The sequence below is a fragment of the Trifolium pratense genome, linkage group LG3 (genome assembly GCF_020283565.1).
Source record: "Trifolium pratense cultivar HEN17-A07 linkage group LG3, ARS_RC_1.1, whole genome shotgun sequence".
NCBI classification, from domain to species: domain Eukaryota; kingdom Viridiplantae; phylum Streptophyta; class Magnoliopsida; order Fabales; family Fabaceae; genus Trifolium; species Trifolium pratense.
The window spans coordinates 51,326,347-51,354,102 of record NC_060061.1 but is presented as its reverse complement, the minus strand read 5'-3'; the positions used below and the strand labels follow the sequence as shown (position 1 = coordinate 51,354,102).

At 33.6% G+C, this 27,756-nt stretch overlaps 4 protein-coding genes and 1 pseudogene across 7 annotated transcripts; 2 read left to right on the top strand and 3 right to left on the bottom strand.

Moving 5' to 3' along the window:
- Nucleotides 1-617: 617 nt before the first annotated feature.
- LOC123913995 (glycosyltransferase-like KOBITO 1) lies at nt 618-6,137 on the top strand. The gene is made up of 11 exons (XM_045964948.1): nt 618-1,208; nt 2,112-2,261; nt 2,517-2,569; nt 2,960-3,068; nt 3,171-3,305; nt 3,434-3,478; nt 3,659-3,846; nt 3,933-4,074; nt 4,786-4,832; nt 4,937-5,024; nt 5,492-6,137. Exons 1-11 carry the CDS (start codon nt 858-860, stop codon nt 5,774-5,776), a joined length of 1,593 nt encoding a protein of 530 aa, XP_045820904.1. The 5' UTR covers nt 618-857; the 3' UTR covers nt 5,777-6,137.
- Nucleotides 6,138-6,957: 820 nt separating this feature from the next.
- LOC123918461 lies at nt 6,958-9,448 on the top strand. The gene is made up of 2 exons (XM_045970522.1): nt 6,958-7,297; nt 9,117-9,448. The coding sequence occupies exons 1-2, from the start codon at nt 7,025-7,027 to the stop codon at nt 9,246-9,248; spliced, it is 405 nt and encodes a 134-aa protein (XP_045826478.1). The 5' UTR covers nt 6,958-7,024; the 3' UTR covers nt 9,249-9,448.
- A 1,099-nt stretch (nt 9,449-10,547) lies between these two features.
- On the bottom strand, nt 10,548-11,836 carry LOC123915356 (F-box/FBD/LRR-repeat protein At1g80470-like). Its single transcript, XM_045966482.1, has 2 exons — nt 10,943-11,836; nt 10,548-10,817 (listed from the first exon to the last, which is right to left on the bottom strand). The coding sequence occupies exons 1-2, from the start codon at nt 11,834-11,836 to the stop codon at nt 10,548-10,550; spliced, it is 1,164 nt and encodes a 387-aa protein (XP_045822438.1).
- A 2,964-nt stretch (nt 11,837-14,800) lies between these two features.
- On the bottom strand, nt 14,801-15,556 carry LOC123915355 (annotated as a pseudogene).
- Nucleotides 15,557-21,680: 6,124 nt separating this feature from the next.
- LOC123913566 (pentatricopeptide repeat-containing protein At4g20740) lies at nt 21,681-27,426 on the bottom strand. Of its 4 annotated transcripts, none has more exons than XM_045964351.1 (5): nt 26,680-27,364; nt 24,618-26,612; nt 22,245-23,486; nt 22,001-22,118; nt 21,681-21,897 (listed from the first exon to the last, which is right to left on the bottom strand). In XM_045964351.1, the coding sequence occupies exon 2, from the start codon at nt 26,585-26,587 to the stop codon at nt 24,953-24,955; it is 1,635 nt and encodes a 544-aa protein (XP_045820307.1). In that variant the 5' UTR covers nt 26,588-26,612; nt 26,680-27,364; the 3' UTR covers nt 21,681-21,897; nt 22,001-22,118; nt 22,245-23,486; nt 24,618-24,952. The 4 variants fall into 4 exon arrangements, with proteins under 4 accessions (XP_045820307.1, XP_045820308.1, XP_045820304.1 ...); XM_045964352.1 differs by having other exon boundaries at nt 26,747-27,364; XM_045964348.1 differs by having other exon boundaries at nt 24,618-27,426.
- Nucleotides 27,427-27,756: the final 330 nt, after the last annotated feature.

Genomic DNA, 27,756 nt, shown 5'->3' with positions numbered 1-27,756 from the left:
TTTCCCAATGGGTTTTCTCTAGTAAGGTTTTAACGAGACATATCCTCGATGGACATCCAAGGGGGAGTGTTATGAATAATTTGGTGGATGTCCATTAAGCATCGGCCCATTCCACTGACCCATTATATTGTCCTATAAATAGGACTTGTATTGTCATGTAAACACACACCTTGAAGAGAATAATACAATCTCTATTCTTTCTCTCTTCTCTTCTTCTCTCATCTATACTTATATATTATTACTATTACTTATATTTCATAACAGAAGTTTAAATTTCGAATTTTAAAATAAGAGGGTTAAAATTCAAACTCACTCAAAATAAATAGATTAAAATTCTTAATTTTAAGATGGCAAGATTAAAATCCAAATTCAATAGTAATAACAATATAAAACCTTCGATCTATAGTTCCCGTAAACTTAATTCAGTTGGTAGAAACATCTCACTATTTGTGCAGGAATTATAGTTTGAACCTTAGACACTCTACTTATTCATCTTTGAGGTGGAATTTCTAGCCACTTATACACGTCATAATTCAATCAATAAAAATGTCAAAATTGTTAGGTAAAATTCAAAACTTTAAAAATCCCGACTCTTCCACTTATATGTATGAATCATCAAAGATAAGAGCAAAATACTTTATTCCAACAAAAACAAACAAAATTACCTTACCAAAAAAAAAAATTGAAAGAAGTAAAGCATATGTGACCGACTCCATCCAATTTTGTTTGATTCATTGATTCCCATTTCCCACTCTCCTCACTATCACAGAACAGAGGAGCTGTTGCTGTTGCGTGTGTAACCCGATTCGGTGGTTGCTTCCATTCCAACCACCACCACCACCACCACCACCGCCACCATGCCAATCAACAACCACCACCTCCACACTCCACTCCGTTCAACCACATCATCTTCCTCTTCATCCCATTCTTTCACCTCAAAGATCCTCCTCCTTCTCACACTCCTCCCTGTCTCCTTAGCAACTATAGCATTCATCCTTCAATGGCGTGGTGGCATAACCGATCCATCCACCCTTTTATCTCCTCATGGCTCTCATAATTTCCCTGGCATGGAATCTTCTCCTATTCCCCCTTTCTCTCATTCCACTTCTCATTCTTCTGATTGTCTTAACCTTGGTCGTTCTTCTTCACCTTCTTTTCCTTATTATCATAATTGGAAACTTGATTTTGGTGATTCTCTTACTCCAAAGGTTTGTTTTTTATGCTTCTTTTCTTAATTTTGAATTGTGGGTTGTGATTGTTTTTTGTTGTTGTGATTTTGAAGCTAAAGGGTTGGCTTCATTGTGGGGTTTGGATTTATTTTCACTTTTTTAGTTAATTGTGATGGTTTTCATGTTTTTTGTCATGTGATCTGTGTTTATAAATTGGGTTCATTTAGAAATTTTGTTGTGATTAGTTTATGAGGATAATGAATTGAATACTGGTTTTCGAGCTTCTCAATTAGTAAAGTGTTTGTTTTTACTATCGTTTCTAATCTTATAGTAATTTTGGTTTAAACTTTAGTCCCAGCTGAGTTGGAGTAAATTATCATGAGTACTGGAGTTTGAGTTGAGGTCATGCGATCTATGTTTTATTGGTTCATGTAGAAATTTCATTGGTAAATGGTCATTAATTAGTTGATGAGAAGAATGAAGGTTCATGTGATCCATGCTTTCTAATCTTAATAGAATTTGTGAAATTTTATTGGTAATTAGTTGATTTTATATGGAAATTTTATAGGTTTTCCATATCTTTTATAATCTTTTAGAAAATTTGATTATATATTTAGTCGTTGTTGCGTTTAACTTTGAGTAAATTATGTTATTAGTACTGGAGTTTGAGTTCATGTGATCTATGTTAAAATTGGGATTCTATGATCTGTAATTCTGTATTTGATGGTTTCTGCAAATTGAGTTAATCTTGAGATATTTTTATTGAAGATTGTTTCTTAGAATTTTGTAGTGTTCTTATGATGAAGCTTTTTAAATACACGGGAAGCTTTTCCCTGTCTTCATTTTTTGTCCAAGTACTTGATTGACCTCTTCTTTATAGATTTTATTAAGTATTATTACTTTTTATATTGATTTGATCCTTATTTTATTCTTCATTTGCAGATCTGTGTCACATCTAGTACATCTGCCGGGCTTGAGCAGATTCTTCCCTGGATGTTTTATCATAAAGTCATTGGAGTGACAAACTTTTTTCTCTTTGTGGAAGGGAAGGCTGCTACTCCCGAAGTATCAAAGGTCTTGGAATCAATTCCTGTAAGTTCACACAAACTCAACGTGTGTTTGTTCTATGGTGACAAAAGTTGATTTCGATAGACTTTATTTTGTAAAATTGGTTTTAGTTAAATTGAGTTAAACACAGAACACGTTAACGTGAAAGCGAGTTGAACAATAAAGTTCAATATTCTACCGATCTTTAGTATTAGCATCCAATTATTTTGTTTTGTTTTACATTCAGCCTTTCTCTTTCCTAATGCTATTATCCTAATTTGGTTTATGTTATTTAACTAGGGTGTAAAGGTTATATATAGAACAAGACAGCTGGAAGAACAACAAACTAAGAGGTTAGTAATTTTTTCCCTTTTCTTACAAACGCATCCTTTGAACCTATTTTGTGATTTTCAATGGTTAGTGTTCACCAGAGTTCTGAAATAACTCACTTAAAAGTTAAAAACTCCTTTGAAGAACTACGCGGTACCATCCTTTGATGTTTCTAGCTGTCCATAATGACTCTTCTATTTATTCAAGATTCTGCTTTATTAATTGCTTGTGTTCATGCTCATTGCATAAAATTTTATTTCTTTTACTTGTCCATGTTATACTTTTTACATGACACGGTAGTATATTACATTCTCCTGTCTTCAAGATACATATAGAGATATTGTTATTCTAATTATTTAGTTTCTATGAAAGAGATTTTTCATACTGATTATATATGTTGTTGGTTGCATCAGCCGTATTTGGAATGAGACATGGCTGTCAAGTTTCTTTTATAAGCCATGCAATTATGAACTTTTTGTAAAGCAATCCCTCAATATGGAGATGGCCATTGTTATGGCAAGGGTATGGCAAATTCTCATTTTACTAGTTTTTATTTTTAATAGTATTATTGTTTTCTGCATAATTTCGTTGATCAACACACTTTTCTGCATGTTGTAACATCAGGATTTAGGCATGGACTGGATTCTTCATCTCGATACAGATGAATTAATACACCCGGCTGGTGCTCGGGAGTATTCTTTAAGGCAGTTGCTTCTTGATGTTCCAGGAAATGTTGATATGGTCATATTTCCCAACTATGTAAGTAGAATCTCCAAATTTTTCTTAATTGCATGATGTTCATTTATAACTTGTGAAACTGGAAGATAAATGGATATTTTGTTATAGCTTCAGTTTTGTAACTAATGCTACCAGTCTTCTTTTTTTAGGAGAGCAGTGTTGAGCGAGAAGATATCAAAGAACCATTTAGTGAGGTAAGTCCTGAAAACATTATGATGTCTTTGCTAAAATGTTGTGCAACTTATTAACAAAGAATCTGCAACAAACAATGTCATTCATATAATATTTTCCGCAGTTCTGATTTGAAGTTTGTATATTGTTGTTTATAATTCGACCTTCCTCTTACTCTTTACTCTTTTGATCTGTCAAAGCAGGTGACGATGTTTAAGAAGAATTATGATCATCTTCCAAAGGATACATACTTTGGCATGTACAAAGATTCTGTCCGTGGTAATCCAAACTACTTCCTGACTTATGGAAATGGAAAATCAGTTGCACGTGTACAAGATCATCTTCGGCCTAATGGTGCACACAGATGGCATAATTATATGAAAACCCCAAAGTATAGTACATCATCAATTTATAAAACATATTTGTATCCATGGCATTTTAAATAGTAACGTAATGGTTTTTTCTGAATTATGGCAGTGAAATCAAATTGGAAGAGGCTGCTGTTTTACATTACACATACGCCAAATTCTCGGATTTAACGTCTAGACGTGATCGTTGTGGTTGCAAACCTACAAAAGAAGATGTCAAAAGATGCTTCATGTTGGAATTTGACAGATCTGTAAGTTTCAGTTTTATTTTTTTTCCTTTCTTATTTTTCATCCTTCTCTTCAATTCAGTTTTTTACTTGGATTTCATATCAGAAAACAGGATTTTTTATACTATTGTTGAAGTTGTGGGATTTTCGATAAAAGGAAGAGAGAAAATAATAAGAACCTTGAATATTATTATTGATAATAACTTGATACCAAAGACTAGACAGTAGACACTGATCTCTATTTAAAGGGATACATAGACTCAATCCTAATATCAAGAACAAATCATAATAATAATAATAAGCAATATAAAATCTAATCCTAAGAGATACTCTAAGATTATAAACTATTCCTAGGAAATAACTTACAATATAGTGTATTTTTCTAATATTCTAGCAACTAGTGTATTGTTATTTTACTATAGCTTTGACTTGAGCTTGGCTATTTTATAGTGAACTTTGTTAGAATTGCTTTTATTTAGTATCTAGATTCGATAGTGCAATACTTCTGTAATAGTAATGTTGGTGTGTTAGGAACTGGATTTAGGCCTTAGAAAAAAAATGGACCGAGTGAAGTGCACCAATAGGTATTTGGTTTTGGTCAAAATGTCAGAGAGGAACGATAAATTATATTAAGGAGATGGTTAGCAAGGGCATGCAGGGAGATGGTTAGACCATTTTGATTCTAGACATTCATCATTGCTTTCATTTATACTAAGCTTACTTCATCAATTTCAGGCATTCATCATTGCTTCGACTGCAACTGAAGAAGAAATGTTGAAGTGGTATGTAGCTTAAATTTCTACTTATTTACAATCTCATCCCTCCTCTATTTTATAATCATTATGTTATTGATCTTCCAGAAACATTTGGTCCTTGTTTGTTCCAGGTATAATGAGCATGTTGTGTGGGGTGATAAAGAGCTGAAGATAAAACTGTTGAGGAAGGGAATATTGACTCGCATATATACTCCCATGGTGAGTAATAAGTTATTAAGGAAGAGAAAAAAAGAAAAACAAGGTCAACAACATTAGTTAACTGAAAATATTATATTTATGGTGTAATGTGACACAAAATCCTTTATTTAATCTCATAATGGTATAGAGGAACAAACAAGGTACTAACACCCTTCATGAAGTAAAAGTTGTCCCGATGAGTCAGCTCGTTAGAGCAACTGTTGTTAAATTGCGGTGTTATAGGGCTAGAACATAGTTGAATTTGAACAAATCACTATTGTTCTGCAATACGGTGTTTGTTTAGTACGAAATGTTGTCAAATAGCGGATATAGGTTATGGCACCGTTATGTTGTGGAATTTGACCAAACTTCTATTTTACGTGTTACACGATTAAGAACAATGTTATGTGTTAGGTATATCTATTTCTACATATTTTACTTATTTTTTTGGTATCTTCAAACTCATTTCTTGATGAACTTGTGTTCAGGTCATAATACAAAGTTTGAGGGAATCTGGAGTATTCAGTTCTGTAATTGCATCAGCACCAAAAATTTCGAAAGAAAAGTTTTTGCATTCAATTGATAGTAGTAATTCAACAAGAGCTGTTGCCTCTATATCCCTCCCATCTAGAAAGATTGGAAGAACCAAAGAATCTCAAGCAACTGCTAGGAAGACTTTGGATTTTGAATCTGCTGTATTTCAAGAATTGGCTGTACCGCCGCAGTCTCCGCCAGGAGTAGTAGAAGATAGTAACCTCATTTCACACTCATAATCAGTTTCAAGACCACCCTTTTTTATCCTTCCATAGGTTGATATGTCATATTGTTTTTGTCATTTTTCTGTATAGAGTGCTACCATTGAATTCTATTTTATGTATTTTTCTTAATATTTGTTATTAGGATAACAGCAGTTTATTTCACTCACCATATTGATTGTTCTCTGGTATTATATACATATATTTGACTCTTTGCTAATGATGTTCAAGTATATGAATATATTAACAACCATGAAAGACATGCACTTGTGCATGTTAGAATTGGTCATGACATATATTAGTGATCGTGAATTATTATTATTATTTTTTTTTGTTGATGTAAGTACTTAAAGAAATCAGAACCATATATAGTGTCTAATACTTGTTCAATTTATTTTTATGAAAAACTGTGTCTTATTTAAGCTATCTGTGCAATAAACCAAGTCATTGGGTTCAAGTGGTTAATGAGCTTTACAAAAAAGGCAGTACAAGACCTCAAAATTCAATAGTTTGTTCTGTACAAATAATTTTTGTAGAACGTCAGATAGGTCACCGAATTTATGCATATTTCATAAAGATCTCTAACTCTATTAAATTTTATTCATATTAGTCATTTTAAGAATATACTAAGAACTAAATTCATAATCATAAAGGAACCATTATGTTTTGGTTATTCTCCACATTCTTATCGGGTGATTTGAAAGCGAGAAAGTGGTTGAAGAAGGAAGAAGTACTATTGGCGAAGTAGCTACCTCCAATCTTTGGACATTACATCATTACCGCTTTTCAAAAACTGTATCTTACTATCCGATTCCTTTACTGGAGTTGGAGCTCAGTTATCTTGGAGTAATAATTTATTAAAATATAGAAATTTAAATTAGGAGAATGTTAACATGTGCATATATGGCACATGTTAAGGTAGTAAAAATAGAAATTATGTCTTAGAATTTGTGCATTTTAACTTTTCAAGCATTAAATGTCTTGTATTATTAAATGTTAAATTTCTAAATTAAGATACCTTATCATGTGCCCTATATGCACATGTTAACAAGACGCTTTAAATTATTAAACACAATAATTAACTTAACAGATTGATAAATGAAAGACATTTACCGGTGTTACGCATTTAGGACAAAATAACGGTTTATTCCCAAAATAGTAACAATAGAAAAACGAAATAATTTTGTAAAAAAAAGAAAAAGAAAAACGAAATAATCCATCATCATCATCATCATCCACCACTACACAAATCCACAATCATAATCAATGGCAACACTATTTCTCATCTCTAATCCAATTTTTCACACTACTAACTCTTTCACATTCCCTTCCTTGAGGACCCCACCTTCACGCAACTCTCCGCCACCTCTTCTCCACGCCTCTTGCCGGAGACCGAGAAGCGCGACGGTCGTCACACGTGCCGGAGCCAACGCTAGTAGCTATGCATTCGCGATTGCGCTTCCTCTTTCTCTCCTAGCTGTCACAGTTTTCACAGCTCTCCGAATCGGTCAGAAGCTCGACCAAGATTTCTACGAAGAGGTAATAATTTCACAAACATAAATGAGTCTCTAAATTTGGTTCTTTGTTTGTATTGGTTGTTGAAAATTTGAATTTTTTTGGTTGTTTTCGTGTCTTCTACGTGTTTGATGAAATTCCTCATCTGGGTTTTGTGCAAAAATAGTGTTGCCATCTGGTTGAATGAATGAACATGATGCTGATTTTTTTGTATTCTTACAAAATTGAAAGTAACCAAATTTAGACTGTGTGTTTTGTTTTGCGATGAAAATAATTGATTTTGAGTTAATTGATTATGTAAAACTGATTCTGATTCTGACTAGTAGTAAGTTATGTTTGGATACATTTATTGTAAAAGTGAGTTCAACAAGTTTGAGTGTCAAAAATAATTCTAGAATCAAAAGCTCCAATTTTTAGCTTTTAAGTTAGAATCAATTATGGAGACAATAAATTTTACTCAAAAGCAACCAAACATGTCAAAATCAATTCTACGCCTCTAGAATCGATTTTGGCTCATCCAAAATTAGAACCAAACATACACTTAGAAAATTATCTCCAAATTACAAGAACAACCACATTATTATGAATATATTTTTTTTATAAGAGTTACTTATCCTAGAGCACCTTCAATGGACAACCCTATAATGTGTGGCTCAAGTGGACTCTCAGTATCATATAATTTTGAAGCAACATATTCATAATTTTGCTCCAATAGTCAACCCTTAGGGATCTATGACAAGTGCTACAACTTAACCAACACGTTGTTAAAGATGAGTTGTTTAAGTAAGCAATCGTCCTTGCAAGTTTACTCCATGACAATCTTCTCCAAGGACTAAGGTTAAGGATATGTTATTTTAACTTAAAGAGTGTCCAAGGACTAAGGTTGAATGTGCTCTTAGATACGTTTGTTTCAAGGTATGAAACCTTATACATAATGTGTTTAACATGTACTTAGATCGTTAGAATTTTGGGAATGGGTTCACTTTTTTAAGCTGCTTAGTGGATTTTGTTGCTAATCACTGTGATTTGGATTTCCATATGCCAAATTAAGCCTTTTAAGTTGGTTGATCTTCCCTTTGATATGTGCCTATGTCTGCTAAGTGCTAACACTTGTTAAATTGACAGAAGTAGTCTCTGAAGTGCCGTGGGGCATGGCTTAGAACTATGATGAGTAAAACTCAGTTGCTGTTCAAACACTCATGTGTTTACCTTACACTCAAATAAAGTGGATATGTGTAGAGCATAAAGACATTCCTTAAAGACATTTCTAACATGACCTATGCAACCTTAGCTATGTCTACTTTGATTTTATGTCTACTGTCTACCTGAATTTTTCTAGAATGTAGATATGTTATATTTAGCATCAAATCTTTACAACTTTAAATCTTTGGAGTCTAGAAGATATTTGATAATTTTTTATCATAAATTGGGAGATGATTGAATTTTTCATCATACATGACTTACTAATATGTGCAAGTGTATGCAATTCTATTTACCAGCTCAATAAGGTGTATCCATTCTGCATGTGCCATGCCTCTATTACCGATATGGACAATTTGTGAAGGATGGTGGCACCACGGCACCATACTCGGATATGGTGACTGGTATGTCGGATTGTTGGCTCTCCGCCATTCACCATCGATAATATTGCTCTATATGCAAATTTTAATTGCTAATCAATTGTATTATAGACTCTTAGCTAACCTCTTTTGGAAATATTTGTCAGTTATCTTCTGTTTAGTGAGTCGTGTATGTGGTTGGATATAATGCTTATCAGAAAACATTGGTTTTAGCTTAAAAAGGTGGTTTCCCCTGATTTTGTGACATTATTTACCAATACCAGATGGCAAAAAATGAAGCTATCATGGAAATTGATGAAGACGAAGAAGATGACAATGATGTCGATGTAGAAACTTATTTAGAAGAAGAACCCGTCCTTCCACGTGGCCGCAACAGACCGAAAAGGGAAGCTTAAATGTGATCTTCAATAGATTTGCAAATGAGTAGGGAGAGGGAAAAAAGAGGTGTTTATCTCTACGCTTCAAGTTTCCCTCAGTTCATGTTACATTGGTTATCTTGATATCTTTCTCTCTTCTTAAGCAACAATCATGTATTGTGAATCTAATATGTAAGCTTATAAAGGGTTTAAATATAAGGAATATTTTATTTCTTCAATGTAGATAAAAAAAATACTATTTGTTCAGAAAAATACCAATTAAATTCTTAAAAGAAAAGGTGAATGCAGTGTTGATTGAAACTTTGAACTGAATCTTCTGTTTTTTATTACATGAAACATTGAACTGAACCTTGTTTTGGTGGACTAAGCCATACAGAGCAAAAAAACTCTGACTTTATGGGGCCCCCACAAGTGGGCGGTGTGATTGGTTCACTTAGATTAGTCAGTCTTAAAGCCGGATACCAAGTTTTCAAAAAAGAGTTTTTACACGAAGATTCAAAGAGCTAGAAGTTAATCACATCTAGAAGTTAAAGAGTGTCATGTGATATGTTTAACAATCACAGCTACAAAAATCTACCCTCTCTTTCCCCTCCTTCACTTTCTTTCAATAACTATACTGTCTTTGATGTCTCAGCGATCGCGTTTTGGTGTCACCATTTTTGCTAAAACATGCTATTTACTAACCTAAATGCATGAGACAAACCCAAAAGTATTCTCTCTATAGTATATTAGGAAAAGGGCCTTAAAGTAGGATAATCCTTTTCTCTTGAACAATTTATGTACCTGTTTTTGGAAGGGTTTGCATCGTCTTGTTAATTTCAAAGCTAAGTGTGCACATAAAAATTAAAGTAGAAGAAATTAAAAACTCAGTTTGAAACTTATCCCAACAATATATATGTTGGATATTAAAATGCAAAATACATCAAGGAAAATGCAGTTAAACATATAAATAAAGAAATTTTGTTTTTGAACTGGTGCATTCAATGCATCGAAAGTATAAAAAGTTGTTTTATTAACATTAATTTTATCTTTTATTTCTATTTTTGGTATGTTTAACGAGTGCTCCAGGGGCACTCTTTAGTATAACTATAACCCTACATAAAAACATGATGAAAACTAGCATAAGTCAAGCCATTGGTTTCTTACATGAAAAGAGAATGGAAGTATTAATTAAAGAGGGAAAGGGAAACACTCAATGCAAAGTCAATACTGCACTGCACCTATTAAAGAGACCAAGGGAAACAGAAATAGAGGGGGCAAAAATCAAACTAAAGAATATGTCTTTCAAAAGTAGAATGCAGATTTCACCTTTTGAATCTAATAGATTTTATGAACTTTTGCTGAAGGCGAGTTTTGAAGCAAAAAAGAAACTATTTTGTCAGGTATGGATAAAGATCCTTCTTTAAATATTTCATCTCGAAACTTGGCAACATCATCCTGGTAATACATAGGCAACCGCGAAAATCTGGCAAGCATCGGTGTCGTGGATAATCCAGATGAAACTCCTTTCTTTTTTACTTGCAGTGTTTCCAAGTTACGCAGGGAGTGAAAATTAACCTTCAATAAATTAGGAACTAAGGAGAGAACCTAAGAAGTGAAGGATGACAGTAAATGATGATCAGTTTAATGAATAAAACAAGTATCTTACGAAGAAAACAAAAAATAAAGCTTCAAAACATGGCAAGTTATGGTATGAAAGAATTAGTATATACCTCAAGAGTAGTTAAAGTGACTGTCAATGATGTGATTTCAGTAAACTCTTTCAGCCAGCTGAGTAGATTGGATGGAGGCTCTGCATTATTCACGTACATATATGCATCAATTATTACGTGTTTAATAGAACGCAGATGGCTCCCACATAGTTTCTCAAAAGGAATACCAGCATAAGCAAATGTAGAAAGACTTGGAGTATATAGTTCAACTTCGCCGTAATTCTTTTTATGTGTTTGTATCTTTAAATGGACAAGTGTGATACTTGATATGCAGAGATTTTGAGCATGGAGAACTTGACAAGACCTAATGGTCAAATTATTCAATTTTTTTAGTGTTGAAAAGGGTTCGGCAAGCCCATCCTTTTTGATAGGAAATACAAAGTTCCATAAAGACAATTTGGTTAATGCCGGCAAATTCAGAGAATCCGGAAATAATATTGTTGCATCAGAATGGCGAACATATAGCATAAGAGAAGTTAATGTGTGACATGAAAAAATACAAGACGGAATGTGTTCAATACTATAAAGGAGATTGAGTTGGAACCGTTGTACATCATGTGAAACAACGTATTTTAAAATCCTTTGAATTAGATGAGGCTGCACCATACTGTCGCTATAAAATTTGAGAGAGTACAAAGAGGTTGAATGACCACGAAGTGACAAAATTTGAGCTGCGAATTCGGTGAATCCATCCATAGTGTCAAAGTATGAAGAATGTAATTTAAGGTTAGAAAGATGCTTCCAGAGATATTTCCATCTTGTGGACAAAATGCAAGTTTGAACTGCTTGTTTGGTGTTCAACAAGGAGAGTATGCGAAGAAGAACACAATCAGATAAATCACTCAGTCTATCTTCTTCTTCTTTGTCATCATCGTTGTGTCTTTTTCTCTTCATTGTGTTTGTTGGAACTTTTGAATTATAATCAATTTTGCGGCAAGTGGTTTTGTGTGACTGCAATGGAAATTTGGAAAGGAGAAATATTAACCTCGCTTGCTGATTTTGAGTAAAAACCTAGAATTGATATATATAACAACTTTCTTTTATTTTGGGGTTTTATATTTCCTAGTAGGGTTTCTAATTTTTTATTTTTTACTTTTTTGAATTAGAGTTTTTTTTTTTTTTTTGAAAACCTTTTTTGAATTAGAGTTAGTAGAACTTAAATATTTATTTTTATCTTTTATGGAATTAAGATATGTTTAGATTGATTTTTTTTTATAATAGAATTGACTTGATTATATATATTTTTTTTAGACTTTTTTTGAACTTATGCGAAAATATAAATAAATAAGTTTTTATATATTATGATAAGTTTTTCAAGATAGTTTACGAAAATAAACATCTTATAAGGATGCAATTTATGTTAGTAAAAACTTATGAATTATCATAAAAGATTATTTATTTATATAAGCTATTTTTATAATCTAAAAATTAAATCAAATGCAAATAGTATTTTATCTAAATTTGTTTAAATTTTTATTCAATCTGAACCAAATTGTTAAAATCGGAACTGATTTGGACCATTTGGTCTTGGTAACAGGTATATGATTCCAAACTCATATGCACTTGAAAATTTAATCCGTTTAAAAAATAAATTAAATTTTTATTTTTGATAATATAGTTTAAAATTGTTATGTAATATACTTAAGTATTAAAAATTTTACTAGTAAGATTTAGTTTGACCAAGAATTTAAGTACTTGAAGAGTTTTACCTTACCTTCAATCAAAAACAGTTAAATTTGACTAGGTCAGGTAACGGGTTCGCCCAAAATTGGCCTAACCCAACCTAGGAACACCCTATTTGTCTGACCAAGAATTGTTCCACCAGAAATTATACTTAGGTTCTTCGAGCGAAATTTATTAATTACCTAAGTTGATGAATCATTTTGCTTTGTATTGGATCAAGGTCCATTCTCGCTTTAGACGAGGCTGCCCGGGTCACTAGGTAAAAGGCGAACCATCGCATGGACACGCTCGAGGCGCTCAAACAAGGCCAAAGGATCTCTCCCAACCATTGGATCTAGAGTTTTAGGCGATCTTGCAAATCTCTCCAATGGGACACTATCTCACAAAAAGTTATAGTCACAACTACACTTTGCAACGGTTCTAAAAATAACCTTTGAGCGAGTCACTTCCGGCTGTAAATGCTACAAGTTTGGTTCAGCTATCAAAGTTTTTATTGTAGAGTATGATGGAGCTACCGTGCCCAAATGTCATCATTTGGCAGTGTTCTATTTTCTTGTAACACTTTTGAAAGCTTGATATTGGGTACAAAAGACATTGCATTTTTTGTACAGAATGATGATATAGTGCAATCTCCGAGTTGAACCTAAATCGACCACCAAAGAAACCTCCATATCACGACTATCACATTGAGGAGGCAAGATGGAAGACAGACTCAACTCAGATCTCCATCCCTAAGATCATACCATCACAGTTCAATGTCAATGTAAGGTTTTTTTCAATAAATTGTGTTGAGTTCCTCTGTTTCATGGGGTTTAAGAATAACATTGAAGTAGTGCAAGTAAATTCAGTTTACTTGTGTCCATATGTAAACTGAGTTTATCCGTATATAATAGCACTATAATTACAAGTTGGATAACTCGAGGATCAACTCGGATCCTCCCTTATTTGATGTCATGTCATTAGTTATACGGTCCTTTTTCCACACACAAAATTGTGTGGAACAGAGTTGACACCAATCACAACCATCGGATTGCGACGGACACGTACTACACACTCCTATCTATGAGTATTTGCAGATATTATCTATAGAGACAGTAATTTGCATCAATATTACATGCCTACATAGACAAGTCTGTAAATTAGACTTAGAATCCTATTCACATGCAAAACATGATCAAGTTCTTTAGTTTGCACCATTGAACAATGTTATAGCATGCATCAAATGATACTATTTTGATAAGAACTTCGATTTCTTAGAAAGGAGATTAGCTTCTTGCAATAGAGGAAAACTCTTGTAATCCCTCTAAGAGCAAAATTAAAAAACACAGAAGAAAAGTTGGAAAAGAAATAGATTCAATCAACCAAATAAAACATTAAATATATTATAAATGATCACCAACAAGTATATGAAATGTAATTAACCGCAAACATTTATTTCATCAAACCACCACACATTCTTGGAACATCAATCAAATATATGATTATTTATCTGTCATCATCAATCAAACAAAAGTTCACATGTTGTAGAGTCTCTTGCCCAAGATGATAATTTCAGTACCATTTGGTCCTTTTGATCCCTTAAAAGGCAGGTACTACACTCAATTGTCATGGTCTCTAATACTTCAGAATGCTGGATAATATATTTCAAAAATTCAAATTCATATATTGTGCCTTTGTAACCTCTAATGCAGCATGTTTTGAGTTGTGAAGAGATGCATTCTGGAGCAGTTTTTAGATTATTCCAACCAATGTCCTTATTCAAACAATCCTGTCAACAATTTACATAATACTTTATTATTAAAAGTTAAAATACATGAAATCGGAGTAGAAAATGAGAACAAATCCAAAACATCATCAAAACCTGAATGATAAAATGTTGAAGTTTGAGGAAATATGGGAGTACTTCTTGCAACCAGTATCGAGAGATCGACATCTGCATAATAAAAAATAGGTTTTTATTTTTATTTGGTTTTCACCACCATTATCGGGTCCACGGGACCGCAGTTCTGACATTAAGTGTTTCCAACTCTTCTCGTACTTGCAGAGGGATTGAACCGTGGTCCTTCCAACCAAGTAGGGCACCAATACCCACTAGACCAACTAACGATCGGTATAGTAAAAACTAGATTTGAACACAAGGAGTTGTATGAAACAATAGTTTTTCTAAACAGATATTTAAAAGCATGATATTCATACCTTTTCTATATGCAAAACCTTTGCATTACCAAACAAAGTCATCGGAGTACAGTTGGCAAAATTTAAAATCCTTACTTTGACCAAATTAGGTAATGCATTCACCTTTTCCATGGGAACACGTGATTGCCGTGTGTATAAAATATGTTGTATATGCAAATTCTCTAGAACAGGACAACCAAACAGAAACTTCACACAATATTCTTGAGATTTGAACCGAACAAAATGCAAATGAAGAGTTTTGAGAACAGGAAAATCCATTTGATCAAAGTCTCTTATTGATATCAAACTCAACTTAAGAACTTGAAGTGTCTTAAACCTGAGAATGCTACGTGGTAGTTTGATAAAGCGTGTAGTAGAATACATGTAGAAGTCGAGATTCACACCTCCTCGTTCCATCACAAATTTAAAAATTCGATTCAATTGTTTTTGGTTGAAGGAAGAAGGTTTTCTTAATTTCAAGGAAAATGAATGGATTGAAGTCTTTTTGTCTCGTAATTTGAACATGGTTGAGTAAACAAATTTATGAAAGCTATCAAAATCTTTGAAGGTTTCATCACCAAATTCAAAGTCGAGAGTGAGGACTGAGAGCCATACCGGTTTCCATCTCTTTGAGAGGATACTTGTGGTAAAAGCTTGTTTGGTTGGAAGAAAAGAGAGAATATGACAGAGAATTGAATCCGGCAAGTCGCTAATCCTATCGACGGAGGGATTTGATCGCCGGGGAAAAGATGCCATGGTCTCTCTCTCTCTGTGTGTGTGTCCTCTAATGGTGAATTCTTAAGCAAAGGGTTTTAGGTGGATATATATATAAATTAAGTTTTATATATATAGGGATTTTGAATTTAACAAATAAAAATAAGATCAAAATAAAAGAAAACAAAATCTTCTATTACTTTTTTTTATTACAAATCTTCTATTACTAATATTTTTGAAATGTTTTATTTATTTTTTAAATATTTGACTGAAAAAAATAAATTCCCTAATTTAATTCAAATTGCCTTGTTCAACAATCAACAATCTCCGACAACGACAACGGCCTCAAAAACGAATGTGAGCTTGTATTCATTTTCCCACAAATTCAAATTACAAGCTTTACATTAACCCATTTTCACATTACCAATTACCAAACAAAAACAGCACCAAAAGTAATGCCAATATACAAAAGAAATAGGAATCAATAAAATGTTTCAGGCAACCAAATCAAAAAATGTTTCAGGCAACCAAATAAAAAACTTCAAACATATTATAGTTGTGCTGCACTTTACCATAATTTATAAATCACCAACAAGTATATGCATGAAATGTATTTAACCGCAAACATTACTTTCATGAAGATAAAAGTTTACATTCTTAAAAAGAAAACATGATGTATCTGTCATCATCAATCAAATAAAAGTTTACATGTTATAGAGTCTCTTTCGCAAGAAGATAATTTCAGTAACAATTGGTCCTTTTGGTCCTTTAAAAGGCAGGTGCTACTCTTAACTATCATGGTCTCTAATACTTTAGAATGCTTCATAATATATTTGACAAATTCAAACTCATATATTGTGCCTTTGTAACCTCTAATGCAGCATGTTTTGAGTTGTGATGAGATGCCTTCTGGTAGACTAATCCAACCAATGTTCTCATTCACACAATCCTGTCAACAATTTACGTAATGTGTTTGACGCAGTACGGAAGCTAGAAGGAAAAGCAAGCGCTAATCTTATTAGATAAAAAGTTCTGAAATCCACCTTTCAGAATCCACCAGAAAGAATAATTTGGAATCCACCAAATTTGAGAAAATTCTCTATATTTTTATTGAATCAAAAAGTTGTCTTTCAAAGCTACAATAGTTTAGTTTAAATAGTAGTGAAAAATAAAAATAACAAATCTCCTCTATATTTTTGCTTATATTTGTGTCCGGAGGGAGTATTCATCTAAATAATTGGACCATATAAGTTATAAGTACTACTCAGTATATCCAATTAGGAGTTATTATTTCCGTGTCTTCTGGTTGGTCTCGCCGCCAGGAACGGATCTAGAAACTCATTCGACGGGGTGCCCAAAAATTAAACTGTCACAATAGTCTTTTAATGCATTTAAATTATGAAAAGAAAAACCTCAATGTGTCTTTTGTTAGACAGATTAATTCTCAAATATGTGTCTATCTTTTATTGGTTTGGTACTCAAGTGTGTATTGTATTGGTCAATTTGTCCAAAAAAAATACTAACAAAAACACACATTAAAAACATTTATTTAATTTTAATATACCCTATTGACAACCTCGGAATAACTCATTGTTTTACCCTATATAATTCATGTGTTTGTCTTACAATATTACTAACAACTAATATTATAATATTGGTTTAGATACATGTATATGATCAATGTCGTGTGTGAGAGAGGAGTAATGAAAAATATATAGCATTTGCACATTCATATATAGGAGGAAGGGAGGCCTTGGCCACTGCCTGCCCCCCACTGAATCCGTCTTTGCTCGTCGCATTCGGAAATTTCAAAAATAACTTTCTCCATATTTAATTAGAAGAATTTAATTTATATGCACCGTCAGTGTAAAGTTATTTTACACATGCATCCAATAATATACTGACATATCATGTATGGTATTTAAAAACACATGATGTGTCACATTCATTAAATGATGTGGCAACGCATCATTAGATGTATGTGTAAATAATCTTTACAACGCCAGTGCACAACAGAGGAGGTAATATTTAGAAAAAAGTTTGCATCCTAGAATGCAAATTAAATTTGCTACTTATGTAGTAAATCTTGTAAAATAGGGGCGATGAAGTGTCAGAGATGCAAAAATATTATCTTTTATAAGAATCAGAATGCAACATTTTTTTTTGGACAAAGAATGCAACAGTTCTTTTTTCAATTTTTATTATTTACACACTCGTATTCTATGTTAAAAAGGAGTAGAATCGAAAAGTCAGTAGTGCCTGAAAGACTCGGGAGACGACAAAAGAAAAACTCTCCAATCATTTACTCCATGTTACTATACACTCTCCGGTCCTAATTATAAGAGAAAATTCATTTTTTAGATACATTGAAAGTTTAATGTATCTAGTCTATATAATAGTTTAGATACATCAAACTTTGAATGTATCTAAAAAGTAAATTTTTTCTTATAATTAGGACTAGAGGGAGTAATATTTTTTTTTTTTTTGGGTAACTCCATGTTACTTTTTCCAAAGTCATTCTTTTCATATTCCAAAGTTTATCATTTTTCAATGTCATTCAGATTCAAAGTAAATTTTTCATTCACGTTAATTTTTCCCATTCCAATTTCCAACAAACACCTCTTCATCCCTTCAAATTCTTTTATTTTTATTTTTCTCCCACCTTTCATTGCCTTTCTCTTCTTTGAATGAAATCTGAAAACTCTCCATCCATCTTCTTCTTTTCTTTCACAGACATCTTCAATGGTTCTTTTTTCATTTTCCTATTTGGAATTCCAGATCTACTCAAGAATTAGGCAATGGGTAGGCATCAAAAGTTCAATGATGATCAACTCAACTCAATCCTTAAACACTTGAACCAAGAAAAATTGGAGGTTCAATTTGTAATATGATTCTTATAAAATAAAAAACAATATGTGAAAAAATAAAACAAACAAATTGCCATATTAAATCTAAAGCTTTTCAAACTTCAAATTGATACTAATGATTTTATCCAAACTCCAAATATTTAAAGATCTCAATGACTCTAGTAGTCTGTATGTATTTACATTGAAAGAAAATTTAAAGTTGTGTGTGTGTGTGTGTGCCATCTATGGAACATCAAACACACGAGGCGCAAAGATATACATTGGTGAGTTGTGATACACTTCATTTCATAGATTCTGTCAAGATATTTACCTCGCATAAGCCAGTAACTTATGCAATAAGTTACCCTGTACCTAAGTTAGTTACAGTTTGTTACATTGCTACCATCATTAGAATTCACTATATATAGCTTGTAATAATCATTGTAATGTTTAGATGAATTGATCAATAAAATTCTCTCAATTTCCTTCTTTTTTTCACCGAGTTTCCGTGGAACTCAGTTCCTTTGTTAGATTCCATCACATTCTTTGTTAAAACTATTGTCTGGTACACCGTACACATGCCACAACGATTTGAACTATAAGCTGAGCCAAGCAAAACCAAACCTGTAATTCTCACGGCAATCATGGAAAAACACCACTTGCAGTATCGAAAAAACATTTATATTGATCCTAAATCATTTAATAATAGTCGATTAAGATAACCTATAAATATGTAATTAGCAAAATGAGGAAAGATAGGGTTGCACTCATAAGTTGCATAGACAATTTAATTTGTTTTACATTAATGACAGGTCGATATATGCAAATCCATTAGGGGCCTTCGTCTTCTTCATAAATTTAGTCACAGCATCTGGTTCATCTGTGGCAAAGGAAGAACGCTGTAAAACATCAAACAAATATATATAAAAAAAATAAAAATTAACACCTCTGCATTTTTGCTGATAAATTAATTCACAAAGCTCTAATTCTAAACAAACAATTCCCTAAGAGAAATATATACATAACTTGTTCTTCTAACTTTGAAGGCAACAAAGTATCATCACTTGATGTTCTCATCTATAACAATATAAAGTCTTTGAAACTAAAATTACCTACGCCGATCAAAATACAAAACTCACCCAAATCCTTGCTATATACAGCATCCAAACACACACACACACAAGTTAAGCCTGGATATAATCATGTAGTGATACAGATCCATATGATGATAACAAGTTAATTATAACTATATATGAGATCAAGGGAAATATAAACGGAGGAGGCAAAAATCAAACTAAAGAATATATCTTTCAAAAGTAGAATGCGCATTTCACCTTTTGAATCTAGTCGATTATATGAACTTCTGCTGAAGGTGAGTTTTGTAGTAAAAAGGCAACTATTCCATCAGGTATGGATGAAGATCTAAATTTAAATTCTTCAATTATCTTGGAAACTTCTTCCCGTGTAATGGTAGGCAGCTCCAGCTGCGCTAATTTGGCGTCTATCAGTGCTTTGGATGAGTCATGGATAATTGTTGTTTGTGATCGATGATAATTGTATAGAGGAAGTTACATAAGAATACTCCAATTCTCTTGTTCTCTTTTCGGTTTCGATTAGCTTATTGTTGAGTTTATTCGATATAAATTAGGTTTTATGTTATTTTATAAGTTGACAAGTGAAAATTGTATTTTTATAAGCTATTTTATCATAAACTACCTTGACAAACTTATAATAATACATAAGAATTGCATAAGCTGTTTGACTCAAAAATAAGCTAATCCAAACAGGGCTCATTCCCTATATATTGGCAAAGTGGGCAAGCCGTCCCACTTAGGTTCGGTCCGCTTAAATTTAAATTTGCCTAAAAGTAGAATGAGACGAGTCGAGTCAACTTAGGTCCGTCAAACAATTTTTTAACTTTTTATAATTTTTTTATTTTGACACTTGTGTTGTTAAAAAACATATAAACAAACAATTTTTTGAGAAAAATCTGAACCATCGTATGTAACGTTGGTTCAAGTAATAGAATAAAAATAACAACTTACACTAGAAATCCGATGAAGTAGAAGCACGGGTATGAAGTAATTTGAATAGCAAGAACAAGCAATGCAATAGGAGAGTAAATCGGCAACAAGTAATCTTAAATTTGACACCGATTGTATTTCTTTTTTTTTTCTTTGGTAAGGTTGGTACTGAATGAACAGAAAAAAAGAAAAAAACCCTAATAGGTGTTGTATTTTATTAGGTTGGACCGTCTTATTCTATTCCTTACCATAAAAAATAAAAAAGATAAATTTTATATTTTTATGTAACTCGCATACCGTCTCGCGCCCGCCCGTTTTTTAAGCGAGTTTGGCAGGACGGCCCAACTAGAGGGGTCAAGTTCAAAACTCAGATTCAGCCCGCCAAAAATGGTGGGCTAAACAGGGCGGCCCAACAGATCAGGCTCCTTTTGCCACCCCTACTATATACTCTCTCTCTGTTTCTTTTTAAGAGTCTTTAATTTTTTTTGCTGGAATAAATTAATGTTTAGTTTTAATTTTTTTATAATGTCATTTTATTTAATTTTATCATTATTTATTTTAATAAATTTATAAATATTTTAAATTATTTTATGAACAATGATTTTGAAGCATAAATTAGAGATCCAAATGGGAAAACACCAAATAACCATTATGAATAAAATCAGAAAGCTTGGTAGACAAGCAATCACGCATATCGACAAGATTGTTCAACTCTTCAACTTTCCTATCTTCCAAGTACTCCCTCCGTTCTTTTTTATTTATCGTTTTAGAAAAAAATATTTGTTTCAAATTACTCATCGTTTTGATAATTTAAAGTTATATCTTATCTATTATACCTTCATATAAATTCCAAATATTTAGGAGTAGTTGTTGAAACCATAAAAGATTTAATATATATTTGGTTTTTTAATTTTTCTGGTACATAATATATATTAAATTTATTGAAAAGAGAAAGTGTGTACAAAAAAAATTATTGGTGAATTAAAATAAGAAAATAATAAGAAGATAAGGTGCAAAAATACACATTCTTAATTTATTGTTTTTTTTTCCTTTCTAAAACGACAAATAAAAAAGAACGGAGGGAGAATATCTTTTGAAAACTAGCCCTAAAGATCTTATGCTCATCATGGGATGTTTTTTAAAAATGCCAATTCACTAGTTGATTTTTTGGATGGTTAATACCCGATACAACCAAACAAACAGCTCGGACATAATATCGTTTTCAACCACACTTTCGAAGGGCATTTCAATACTAACGATAGAGATATGACATGAATAAAAAGGATGTCATTGTTCATTCAGAAAACCAAATTGAATTCAAGAAAACAGTTTTGATGAACTGAGCCTAACTGTTTACATTTATGAGAACCAAACTAATCTGGTTTTGAGGTTCAGTGAACTGGAGTTTATAAGAAGTGACCTAGGCATTGCACCTTGGCCACCGACAACAACCATGCCCACGCCACACAGAACCGTCAGCCTTGCATTTTTATTATTGGTGGTTGCAACTGAACTGCAAGTAAACATGAAGTCAATGTATGAAAATATTAAAAAAAGATAATAAAAACTCGAATAAAGAAATGATACATTCACAGAACACAGAAATGGAACTGTACCTTAAACTGACCATTCCACTTCTTTGTCGTTACTCAATCTTTGCAGACCATCGGGCATTGGGCTATCGAACTGAACTGCTAAGTGTGCAGTTACTGAACCATGTCTAACACATCAATTCTGTTGGATAAATTTTGCCAATATTTTGGTTATTTTCAGTTTGGTTCAGGTGCAGTTCACAGTTTGTTTCAGTTTTTTTTTTTGAGAACCATGAACTAGTCATAATAAATGGCAATCGGTTCTCACCTGTTGTGTTTATCTCAGCTATAGTAGGCAGGCACAACATTCATGACCCCATAACATAGACTATTGAATAGCTGCAGCAAAACCATCCAAACCAGAATTCATATGATCATACGCATAACCATAATGTTGTGATATCTTCCAGAATCCAAGCCTTACAAGTTACAACTTCAAAAAGTCTTCACAATTTCCACATTCTTACAGCTCAAAGGAAATCTTTAATTTAGGGGTAAAATACAATAACAAAAAAATATGTAACATGAACATGTCACAAAAAAAATAAATTCCTAGTTGCTTCAAGTGATTCAGTGACAACTCTACTACAAAATCAATCATTTTCTCAGATTATAAATAGAGCGGAGTGATTAGAGAGGGGAGAGTATCCATAGTGCAAAAAATCAAATTAAAGAAGTTAGTGGCTACACTAAACTACAGCAGTGAAATCCCATTTTCAGTACCTTATCTTGCTGTACCATCCGAATCTCCAAGAAGACAGATAAGAAATAACCTCATACTATTGGCAACAATCATAAATCAAACCTAGTACCTAAATGTCACTCGTTTAGCATTCTATAAATCACTCGTAGTAATAACAACTAGCCTATCAGGCTATCATTTGCATCATTCCAATAGCAGCAAGAAAATCTAGTCCAGAACTTTTAATTACCAATAAGAAGGCGAAGCAAACTATCTTCTTCTCAATCCTAGTACCATTATCTCTTATCTTTTTTACCACCACTTTAGCTCAGTCACCTGCTGCAACACCCAAGGCCCCATCAAAACGCCCCTGCCTCAACAACACCAGCAAAACCCTTAGTTCCTCATCACCCCAGTCACCCTTGGCTAATTCTTTTTCAGGTCAACACATCATCAAAATTCTAAAGAATGATAACTCATTTAACACGCTAATAGGGGGTTAAATCAAATCAATGATAAACAGTGGCATAGGAATAACATACCGAACAAAAGGTAAAATACCGTACAAAAGACCCATCATAAAAGAATCGGGAGAGCATCAAAAGAAGTGATGAGAAAGAAGAAATAGTGAGTCTCGAATTGGTAGAGATTCAGAAAATAAGAAACTTATAAATGGAAGCAAGGCTGCAGTGATATAAGCTGGTTTCAAAATACGGGTTTGGAGGCTGATCTGTTTTTCATACCAAGGGAATACAATGGGGCCTTTCTAGTGTGGTATGCTCCAACACACTAATGTGGTGTAAGGGTAGCCACAATTTATGCACACCCCTGCAAAAATGTAAGCGGGCTGTCACTTCACAATTGAAATAAAGGTTCAAGTTACTGGTAAATGAAGCAAGAGGGGCAGGAAGTAAAATTAAAACCCAATCTCTTTTATCAATAAAGTCTTCTGACCACTAAATGATTGGAGATGATGAACATTTAAGAAAAAATATATATGAAGAATGCAGAAACAGTAGGAAACAAAATAAATGAAAATGTATCTTACTACTCGCTCGTTTTTACATGCAGAATTATCTAAAGCCATGTATTTATCGGCAGTTAAGTCACACACAGCAGCAACATAGGTGTCTGGGAGTACATTATGAATATAGGAATAGCTCATCATTGTACAGTTACTTAAATGCATTTTTAGATAAGTTGGCAAATGTAATGATAGTTCTTCATCCTGGTATATCAACAACTGTCGTTGAATCTATATTGGTACAGTTAATTAATGCAGCTTAAGCTTTCCTAAACACAAATTCTTCCACTACAAACGAACGTATAACAAACATGGTAACAATCTGCATAGACTGAGAGATAAAGTTCAATTAGGATTAGAAAAAAGTTTACATATGTGCAATTTTATTATGGTTAACATTGAAACCAAACAGTGAACACTGCATATCCTACTTCTATGTTAGAACAAGAAGCTAATGGACAGTTTCATTTCAAAAGGCATTTTCTGTCACATGGTTTCCACCATTTCCTCTTTTCGAATTGTACAGGAAACAATGAAAACAATAAAAGATGTTCCCATTGCTTTATATGCAAAACTTTGAACATATGAGTTTATGAAACAAAGTGAAAACAGAGTGACATTTAGTAATTACAAACTTCAAAAAGAAAAAGAAAACAGCAAAGGGAAACAAAAATAAACAAACCCTAATTCTCTAACATTAAAAGGCAGCTAAAAGGCCTTTTTTATTGGGTTCTTGAGATCCAGTGAGGGAATGAAGAAAAGGTGCACTAAGTGTGAGCAAAGAGATTTTGTTTAAATGTTAACATCACATCGATACTCTCCATTGTATACTTTAAAGGATAAAGTATATAAGTTAAAAAATCTGTATTTACTTTTCATTTCACAATAGATTTGTGCAGACAACACTATAAAGTAATTTTCAGAAATTCAATTACCCCCACGAAGCAAGTATCGGCTAATGCTATGATTTGATGTCGAGTGACCTTCCGAAAGTGACATTGTCTGTCACATGATATACAATCTGTGCAACCCATAACCGATGATGACCTCCATAGTGCTACAATCCAATGGTACACAGTATGCAACAGTGTCCAGCAACATGTGTCACGTGTTCACAGCCACAAAATTGAGAATATCAGATACCAGCTGGAGATGCTCGAGAAACAAATAAAAGCAATGATTGACCTCTCTCAAATGCCAAATGCTTTTGAGGAAGCATCATCATACATGTTCAGTTAGAAGGATATAATCCGTCTCCACACAACAGTTTTCAATCTGGCAACAGCTTACAACCCTTTGACTTGAGTTTAGATTCTAGACCAAAGAACTTCAATCCTGATATTACCAAGTCTGCTGTCTTTTTCTTCATGTGATCAATTAAAAATTCGTCGTATACAATGGTATCAGATTCTGTCAACAATTTGCGTTCCCTCAAATTTGAGAAAACATTTCTAGCCTCTTCAATTGTTCCATACTTGCACATGCCAGAGATGATTGCAGAGCACACGACACTGCCTAAAGGGCAACCTTGTTGCATCATCTCATTCAATACATCAATGACCTTTTCTGCATCATTTGCTTTGCAAATGTGAATAATGGTAAGACAATACTTAAACTCCATAGGTCCATTAGTAACATTGCCCAAACAGTCTCTAACAAGCATCATGGCTTCATCAATCTCTCCGATTTCACAAAGACCTTTAGCAAGGCAACAGTAAGCAGCTACAGATGGAATGCAAGACATCTCAATGATCTTATTATGACATTCACATGCTCCCTTAATTTCACCGCGATCAACAAGGCAAAGAATTGCTATGTTAAATGTAGATGAGTCGGGCTTCAAGTCTGAGCCCTTTATTTCATCAACGAGTGATAATGCTTTTTCCACGTCACCACTCAATCGAAGGGAATCCATAAGAATATTGTAGATTTCAACACTAACATAACTTTTTTCTTTCAAGTGTGTAAATACCTCTAGTGCCATTACTGGCCCTTTCTTCTCAACCAGATGGGAGAAGAATTTGGAGAGATCATCAATAACTGAAAACCCCAATTTCCCCATCTTCTCAAGCAACTTAAAAAATTCTTCCATTCGTTTCGCTTCGGCATAAGCCGACAATATTGGTTTTACAGACAAGAAGTCTGGCTCAAGACCTTCCTGAATAGTGACTTGAAAAAGTTTGTAAGCTTTCTCAACCTTATTCAAATTACACAAACCTTCAATAAGGTTATTATAAATCCCCAAATCCGCCCGGTATCCTGAGCTCACCAAATCCTTCAGCAAATCAAAAGCCAACCCAACCTTATTCGCCGCCACAAACGACTCAACCAACGTTCCATATATCGCTCTATCTATCAAATGACCCTTACTCTTCATCTCCTTGAACAACTCATAACCCTCCAAAACTCTCCCGACTTTAGCCAAACCACCAATGATAGTACCATAAGCCATAACATCCGGCTCGACTCTATCTCTCTTCATTTCCTCCCAAACCCTCAAACAACCATCCAAATTCCCCTCTGGAACCATAATCCGAACCAACGCGGTATAGGCAAACACATCCGGCTTACACAACTTCTCCCTCATCCTACCCAAAACCTCTAACATCTCATCAATCTTCCCAGCTTTACACAACCCCTTTATCAAAACCATAAAAGTAACACTCTCTTCAACTAATCCATCCTCCTTAAAATCACTATAAACCGACAATGCCAAATCCAAATGACCAGTCTTAGCCAAAGCATCCATAATCCTATTATACAAAAACACCCTAGGTTTCACACCAAACTTATTCCTCATCTTATCATAAACATAATAAACCCTAAGACCTCTACCAGCATCACAATGCATTCGAATTAAAATCTCGAATTGCTTCTCCGAAGGAGGCTTCCCATGAGCATCCATCAGCTCAGGGAGCTGATCAGCTGCCCTGAAATGATTCGCACGGTTAAGACAATAAGCAAATGCATTGAAAGACGCAAAATTATGATGATAACCTTTCTGTTTCTCTACCCAATGAAAAAACTTGAAAGCTAGGGTAGGGTTAGTTTGGACTTTAAGCACCTCAGCAACTAGGTTAGGAGTAACTCTTCTGAGTTTGTTGAGTTCTGTTACAACTGGTGGGCCCCATTTGTTACCGTTTTTACGGAAGGCGTCGATGATGAACCGGGCGATTGGGGAGAGACGGAGGGAGGCGGAGAATGCGGCTTCAGGGGATGGGGATGGTGGTGAGGGGTTTGGTTGAGAGAGGAAGTGTGGGTCCCAGTTTTGGATTTGGAAAGGGTTGGTTGTTTTGGTGGGTTTGGGTTTGAAAGGAGTGAGAGTTTGGCGATTGGAGAAAAGGCCACCGCGTACGGTTGGGCGGTTTTGGGAGGGTTTACGGTGGCCGTAGAAGAAGTAGAATTTGTTTGGTGTTTGAGGAGGAGGCATTTTTTAAGAAAAACACGATACTTATAAGATTCTATTGTGTTTTGTTCGTGGAAATTTGTGTTGATTTTGAGAAATTAAGAATGTTATGAAGTGAGTGAGTCTAACTATGATGCTGTTGGAAATGTACGGAATGTGCTGTGAAATTGGAAGGGAAGGTGAAGAGGAAAGCAAAAGTTAAAGGGAGTGGTGAAGAATAAGGATCCGGATTCCCTGCTGTAAAGGAATCAAAACAGTAAAATCAGGAATCGGACAGTCGAAAATGAAATGGGCAATGGAGCACTCCACAGAGTATTTAAATTGATCGCTTACACCTTGGATAGGTGCGGGCACCGTACCAATAAGAGATACCAAATTTTGAGAAAAACTAATGTATCTGTATGGACATAAATTAAGGTACGGGTACGTATTTGGTACGAGTACGTAACCGGTCTTGATATTTTACCTCAAATGTTGTGCATCATATAATTTATTTCTATTATAATTATGCTAACATGATTTTTGTTAGTATGATATTAGTACGAAGTATCTATCGCCGTTAGCGATAATTAATTTCCATCGAAAAATTCATGGGGTATATAAGGTGGGTTAACCGTATTTTATCGCATGAGTCAGAAATCAAACTCATAACAACATGATTAAGAAGG